The following is a 7,953-nucleotide window of genomic DNA, read 5'->3' as shown; positions in this document are numbered from 1 at the left end:
TACAGACCTTATGTGACTTTCTATGTTTTATTCTATAATTTTCCCCACAAATGTCCTTCTTCTGTCCTAAGATCCACTTCAGGATCTCACATTGCATTGAGGTGTCTTGTCTTCTTAGCCTCCTCCAAAATGCAATGGTTCCGTAGTCTTTCCTTTGTCTTTTATGACATATTGACACTTTTGAAGAATACTGGTCAGTTGTTTTGTAGGAAGCTCTTCAATGTGAGTTTGTTTGATCTTTTTTCATGATTAGAATGATATTTTGCGTTTTTGACAAGAATACCACAGAAGTTGTATCCTGTCTTCAACCCATATCGTCAGGAGTTTCATGATATTGACTTTGATCAGTTGGTTAAGGTGGTGTCTGTCAAGTTTCTCCTCTGTGAAGTTACTATTTCCTCTTGTTATTAATAGGTGAAGTTACTATTCCCTTTTGTTATTAATAGATATCTCAGGGAGATTCTTTGGGATTATGCAAATTTGTTTCTCCTTTAACTTTCACCCAATCATTTTAGCATTCATCCTTAGATCTTGCCTGCTACAATTATTACTGTGGTGTCCTAATAATGATTTTTTAATTTCTCTCACTCATTCTACATTTACTGACTGGAATTCTTCTGTAAGATAGAAGATTGTCTCTTCTCCACCATTTATTTATTCAATTGTTTATTTATAGCAGTATGGACTCATGGGTATTTATTTTATTCTGTAAATTATGATCTAATACTATTATTATTTATTTTGTTGCTCAAATCTACAATATGATTTAAATGGTAGAATAGAATTACATGTCTGTACCACAAATTATTATTATTATATATTTTGAGACAGAGTCTCTGATGCCCAGGCCGGAATGCAGTGGCGAGACCTTGGCTCACTGCAACCTCCACCTCCCGGGTTTAGGAGATTCTCCTGCCTCAGCCTCTCAGGTTGATTACAGGCATATGCCACCATGCCTGGATAATTTTTGTGCTTTTAGCAGAGATGGGGTTTGACCACGTTGGCCAGGTTGGTCTCAAACTCCTGACCTCAGGTGATCCGCCCACCTCAGCCTCCCAAAGTGCTGAGATTACAGGCCTGAGCCCCCGCGCCTGGTCTGTACCACAAATTATTGATCCAGTTCTTCAGTGTTGGACATTCAGGTTGTCTTCAGTTATTTGATGCCATTAACGATTTCTGAGATACACACATCTTTGAATTTTTTATGTGTTTCCATAAATTAGTTTTCTAGTAGGGGAATTACTGGATGTTGGAGAAGTTTATTTATGCTTTTGGTTTTGATCCAAGAGGGAGAAATTGTCAACATGCCAACATGGAAATCATACACTCCACACACTCCACCCAGACTACCCAGCTGTGCGCAGAGAGGTGTAAATCCAAGTATCCTGCCGGCAGGGTGATTTAGCTCAGTCGTCAATAATCTGTACAACACATAACAATAAAGTTATTGATGTTGAGGAAGATACTTCCGGTGGGGCATTTCTGCTTCCATTGGGTCCTGTCGTCTCCACCTTCTACGTTTAAACCGGAAATAGTTGTATCCATTTAAAGCCACGTCTGTACTGCCTCGGTCCCGCCCCCCACACTGCCGAACCGTTTCCGGGGTCAGGGCATTCCGGCCCGCCCCGCCGCCGGTGCAGTGCTGGACGCTCCGGTTCTCCCGGAAGTGGCCTGGGTCTCGCTGTCTGGGTCCCCTCCACCCCGCTGCTGCTGAAGGCCGCGGGGGCGGCGGCGATGGCGGAGGCGGCGCTGCTGCTTCTGCCCGAGGCGGCGGCGGAGCGGGACGCTAGAGAGAAGCTGGCTCTCTGGGATCGGAGACCGGACACGACGGCGCCGCTGACCGACAGGCAGACGGACTCGGTGTTGGAGCTGAAGGCGGCGGCAGAGAACCTGCCGGTGCCAGCCGAGGTAAGGTGATGGGCAGGAACTGGGCTGGGGCGACGGGGCTGGGATTCTCCTCGGGCGCCCCGGCAGGATCCCGGCCTCACCAACCTCTGCCCAGGATCTCTCTCCACTCCTCCCTGGTCATGGTGGCGGATCCGGTGGGAGGGGCCTCTCACCTCCCAGGCTGTCAGGCTTCACGCTGCCTGCGACCCCGACTCTAATCCTGCCCGGGGACGACTGTGGGGGCGTCCTGCGGCTGGTGCTCGCCGGAATCCAGTCCTCCCCCAGCAGCATGGGACGGTTGACCCTGAGCCTTGCACCGAGCGTCTTGCCCCAGACAAGGCGTCCTGTCAGCCGAGGCGTAATCTTGCTGCCCACTCTATCCCAGAAGGAGAGGCAGCCAACCCGAGGTGCTGTGCTGCAGGACAGTCTCCAACGAGTGCTCGTTTACCGCCTTAATGAATCACCTAGGTTGCTTTGTCCATGGGGGTCTTGGGGAGACCAAAACTTGGTCCTGAGTGACAGTTTCACTTATCGCACATTGAACTATGAGCTCTCAGTCTAGTGCAGGTTATGGGTGATCAGATTTATTTCACCTATTGCAAAGCAATAAAAATGAATTTTATTTGAGAGCCGGCTCAGTACATTATTAAGCAGTGCTGGTTTTTGGTTTTAGTGTCAACGTGTTTGATCCACTTACCATTAGGATATTATGCACTACTGCTTCTTGTGTGATTCAGTTTAATTAGTTGTAATAGCAGGAAGTAACATGAATTGTCACATGTTTGACAAACTTTTTCCAGTTTTGAGGGCCAGGTTTAGGAGGATTATTTTATATAAGCAGTGGTGATAGTTAATTTTGATGTTGGAAGCATTCTTTTCTCTCGCTCTGTCGCCCAGGCTGGAGTGCAGGAGCGTGACCTCGGCTCACTGCAACATCCACCTCCCGGGTTCAAGCGATTCTTCTGTCTCAGCCTCCGGAGTAGCTGATCACAGGTGCCTGCCACCACGCCCGGCTAATTTTTTGTATTTTTAGTAGAGATGGAGTTTCGCCCTGTTGTCCAGGCTGTCCTCGAACTCCTGACCTCAAGTGATCTGCCCGCCTCGGTCTCCCAAAATGCTGGGATTACAGCATTTGAGCCACCGTGCCAGGCCTGAAGCATTCTTTTTATACGATTTGGAATTGTGTCCAAATGCAGATTGAGTTCAGAGTCTTCAACATTTTCTGTCCTCCAACCTTAGAGGTTGGATTTAAACGTTCTCTTCACATTCAGTGTTGTATGCTCTGCCATCAAATAGGCGTTCTTTCTTGGGTTTCTGTTTCCACCTCTAGGATGTGGTACCGGAAGTGGATCTGAAATAAACAAAGGAACAGGTGGAAATTTCTTTGGCTTGGCTATCAAACGCTTTTATATGCTGGATAATAAAAGTTGTTTGCTCTGTAAATTTTCCAGTCTGTTTATAATTGATTTGGCTCCTTCCTGCAGCAGGATGCTTGAACTTAATAGCAGTGGGGGTGTGATGAGGGAGATGCATGTTCTCCAAAAAAATTTGTTTTCATTGCCATGGGTCATAAACTATTATTTCTTATTCTCATTGAACATGAAGGAGAACGTTTGGAGTGAACTAAATGGAATCTTTCATTTTCACCCCATTCTTTCATATTTACCACTGGCCACATGCAGTCTTTAACATATGTTATGTCCCTACTCTTGAGTTAGGTATCAGAGATAGAAAGATAAATAGGAAAGATGAGATCCTTAGCCTCATAGAGCTGACATAATTGTGGGGATCATGATTATGGAAAAAAAGAACAAAGAAGGTATGTTCAGACGGTGGTCCATAATATAAGGAAAATCAAATAGGATGGTGTGACAGAAAGGGATGAGGTGTGCCCTTTTAGAGAAAGAGGGAAGGCCTTTCCAAGGAAGTGACAATCTGAGATGAGAACTGATGATGGAATACCTGAAGCTAGCCTTATAAAGACTTAAGAAATAACGTTGCAGCTGGAAGAAAGAACAGTGTAAGGTCATGGGTAGGGGATGAGCTTAAGGAGTTCAAGAGTTCAGTGAGGGTCTTCTGGTACGTGCAGCTCAGTATTGGATTCCTGTGAGAATGCAGTAGCTGAGGCCAGATGCAGTGGCCCACGCCTGTAATTTCAGCACTTTGGAGGGCCAGGGTGGGCGAATCACTTGAGGTCAGGAGTTCAAGAGCAGCCTGGCCAACATGGCAAAACACCATCTCTACTAAAAATACAAAAATTGGCTGGGTGTGGTGGTGCATGCCTGTAATCCCAGGTACTGGGGAGACTGAGGCACGGGAATCACTTTAACCTGGGAGGTGGAGATTGCTGTAAGCCGAGATTGCACCACTGCACTCTAGCCTGGGTGACAGGCAAGATTCTGTCCCCCCAAAAAAGAATGCAATAGCTGAGCTGGTTATGCACACATCCTGGAATCTTTGAGAAGGCAGTTCTCATTGCTCTTCAGCTTTACAGCCCTCATTTTCCTTTTCTAAAGTGTTTAGAAAACTGTTGTCTGTTGGGAAGACTTTGGAATTAATTTTTTTAGCCCTGTTACTACTCTTTTAACATTGGCACCAAAAGAGAGTGCCACAATTTTCATTTTGTCCAATCAGTGTAACTCAAGGATTTTCTGTAGTGTTTCACAATTGTCACGAGATAAATTACTTCCAGAACAACTGGAACTGAGCAGGCTAGTAGAATAGCAAGAGGCCAACTAACCCTAAGTACATATCATAAAGATGTTAACTTCTTTAGAGAATAGCTTTCTCTTTTATGAAAGAGAACTAGTCTTAAAAAGGAATTATACCCTTTTTTTTGGCATTAGAGAAAATAATTTACAATCGAATATTAGGTAGACTTTTGTAGCCAGGGCAAACTTATTAGTAGTGAGGGGCCTATTTCTGTTGAATTTAGTAATTCTTGATAAAATGCTAAAATAATTTACCCCAACATTTACCTATAATTTACTGTTACAGCTGTTGTTTTCTTGTAGGCTGTGTGACCTTAGATGTGATGTTTGTCTTTTTAAGCCTTAATTTTCTTCTTTATAAAATGGGGACTTAACTCATGGTGAGTACTTATCTCATAGGGAGTTGTGAGAATTATGTGAAATCACGTATGTAAGGTGCACATGGCAAGTTACTTGCTAGTATTACTCTTGTGCTTTCTTTCAAATCATTCACATCTAAAAAGAATAGATTAGAATCCTGTGATGCTGAGGTGGTATAGGTGTCATTCGGACCAAAGGTAAGAAAAGGAGAGATTAGGTGCCTTGAGGAAGGTTCTGAGACTCCACCTATACCTCTTCAGTAATTTGCTCCAAGCAGAGAACATAACATCAGGTTAACTTTAGGGAATTAATTGATCAGATTGATTATAAAAGTGGTTTTCTCCAACCCAGAGCTCTGCAAGAAGTAAAGCTTGGGAGAGAGAGGTATGTTGTTATTTCATGGACCTGCTCAGCTGGTCAGGCAAAACTTGAGAAGTTATTGTAGTTACTATTTAATGGTAGTGTCTCCATTTGCATAAACTGTACAGTAGCTCTGCAGCACTGGCCCACCAGCAATCTAGAACTGTGTTCTCTCTCTACTGGTATCTGTCTGCTCCATCTGGAAGCCAGGACAGTGCTGGTAAGCAGGAGGCATTCAGTCTCCTCCTCCTTACAAGTGAATGAGAGGTCAGAACAGGAAAGTGTGTGATACCACCACACCCCTTTTTGACTTGTCATTCTATACCAGGTGTTTTGAGAAAGGAAGACAGCTGCCTAGTCTACTTAATGGGGGCATTTCCTCATATGCTATTAAAAAGCAACTTGTTTTGCTACTTTAAAAAATGATTTTTTTGAGTTGTTTGCATTATGGCTTCTCTTGCTTGGTTTGAGAGAAGATAGTTTTGTATTAGAACCAGGAAACAGGGAGCCTCTTTTTGCCTCTAGTTTTTCAAGTTCTTATGATTGAAAAGTAGTATTTGCACTTGAAGTAATCAAATAGAATACTCTTATAAATTTAGAATATATTTACTCGCATCTAGGTTACAGAATATGTCTGGAATATCTGTAGTAGTTTCTCAAGTACAGTTTTCAAATTATTTATTTTCTAAAGTTAATTAGAAGATAAAACTTTTTTGGTTCAAGATAACAGACTGAGCACACGTGTATGACACCCCTAGATCCCTTTGAAATGACGGTAATAAATGTGTGGCACACCAAAACCAAAGATGGTATCAATGAACCTGAAAGTTGGACATATTTATAGAAGGCAGGAAACAGGTAATATCCTTTTGAAAATCATTCTAAAGACTTAACCACAGAACCAGGTGCAAATATTATAAAATTTGATAATCTAAAAAAGAGATAGTACAGGTGACAGAATTTGAGAGTAAACAGGGAAGAGATATAGAGGTACTAATTTCTTTATCTTACATGGTGAAGTAAGAGTGTATAGATAGGACCTAAAATTGATGAATTCAAACACAAAGCAGTAAATCTTTTTTTTTTTTGTTTAAGAGTTGTAGAGTTAACATAAAAGAATACTAAAAATGGTTAAACTGGTGAAAAATGAGGGTGGTGGAGAATGTTACTTTTCATTTTAAGTCTTCTGATGATTTGGATTAAAAACAAGTATATTAATATATTTTGAATAATTTTCATAAAAGATTGATCAAAAATTCAAAAGTATTTCTTTAGTTCCTTCTCCTTTTATAGTTCTTCATTTTACCCTCAGACTCCTTAGAAAAACATCTCAAAACATAAACACTGGTATTGGCTTAAAGAAGAAGAATTGGACGAGCAGGGGAGAGAGAAGAAGGGAGACTTGCTTTTCACTGAAGTATCATTCTGTATTCTTGGGACTTTTAAAATAAGCACCCTTTATAGTTTAATGACAAGTCATGACAATGTAAGAGTAAATTCTGTCTTTTCCTTATACTCTGTTGAAGAGACATTTTAACATGTTGCATATTAAGTGAAAAAGGCCAGGTGTGTATACTGTTACTTGGGTTTAAGAAAGGTATACTTTCTTTGTATATGCATAGACCATGTTAGAAAAGATACTTAAGAAACTGGTAACATTGATAGCCTGCCCCTGAGGAGGAAGCTAGATGGCTGGAGAATGAGTATGAAGGGAAGGAGACTTTTCACTGACTCCCTTGAGTTTTTGTGCCTTGAGATTTATTACCTATTCAAATAAATACACTTAAAAGGACAGCTGTATGTATTATAAATGATTCTGGAACAAAAGGAATTATACTTTTTATCTGGAATTTCTTATATATTGTGAGGTAGTATTAGAATTATGCAGTGTAAGGCCTCATGAACTCTGATGGGAGAATATGATTATTACACTACTTATTAAAAAGGTGAAATAATGTAGATGCACTTGCAGTTATAAGAAATAATACTGAGAGATCTGTACACTTTGCCCAGTTTCCCGCAATGGTAACATTTGGCACAACTGTAGTATCTGGTGTCACAACCGGGATTTTGACACTGATCTACATTCTTTCAGATAGATTCGTTTTTCTCAAAAGAAATTGAATTACAGATGGATATGGGTCTAGGTGATATTGGGACTGAAGTTTGCCAGGTCCTCTGTGTATTTTCAGTTTTTTTGGTGGTTGCCTTAGGATTTACGATATACAGATGGTCCCTGACTTATGATGGTTCAGCTTATGACTTTTTGGCTTTATGGGAAAGCTACATGTACTCAGTAGAAAGTGTACCTGTGGTGCTGGGCATGGCAGTGAGCCACAGCTCCCAGTGAGCCACAAGCTTTTGACTTAGGATATTTTCAACTTCCGATGGGTCTCTTGGGACACAACCGCATTGTAGGTTGAGGAGCGTCTGTACTACCTTAATTAGTCACAGCCCACCTCTAACTATTATACCACTTCATGTGTATAGTATAACAGCCTTACAGCAGGATTCTTTGGCTGGGCACAGTGGCTCACGCCTGTAATCCCAACGCTTTGGAGGACTGAGACAGGAGGCTCTCTTGAGCTCAGGAGTTCAGGAGTAGCCTGGGTAACATAGTAAGAGCTCATCTCTA

The 7,953-nt window shown here is 41.9% G+C and overlaps 1 protein-coding gene across 2 annotated transcripts in view; it reads left to right on the top strand.

The window, feature by feature from the left end:
• Positions 1-1,598: 1,598 nt before the first annotated feature.
• Positions 1,599-7,953, top strand: part of COG3 (component of oligomeric golgi complex 3) — a 76,706-nt gene continuing 70,351 nt past the window's right edge. Inside the window, exon 1 of one of the 2 annotated variants that reach the window (XM_011940000.1) lies at positions 1,599-1,908. In XM_011940000.1, coding sequence (XP_011795390.1) covers positions 1,735-1,908 — 174 coding nt within the window. In that variant the 5' untranslated portion in view covers positions 1,599-1,734. The remainder of the gene's footprint in view (positions 1,909-7,953) is intronic. The other variant, XM_011940009.1, reaches the window with a different exon arrangement.

Source organism: Colobus angolensis, unplaced genomic scaffold (assembly GCF_000951035.1).
Source record: "Colobus angolensis palliatus isolate OR3802 unplaced genomic scaffold, Cang.pa_1.0 Scaffold101, whole genome shotgun sequence".
NCBI classification, from domain to species: Eukaryota; Metazoa; Chordata; class Mammalia; order Primates; family Cercopithecidae; genus Colobus; species Colobus angolensis.
The sequence above is the reverse complement of the archived record's forward strand: the minus strand, read 5'-3'. Positions and strand labels throughout refer to the sequence as shown.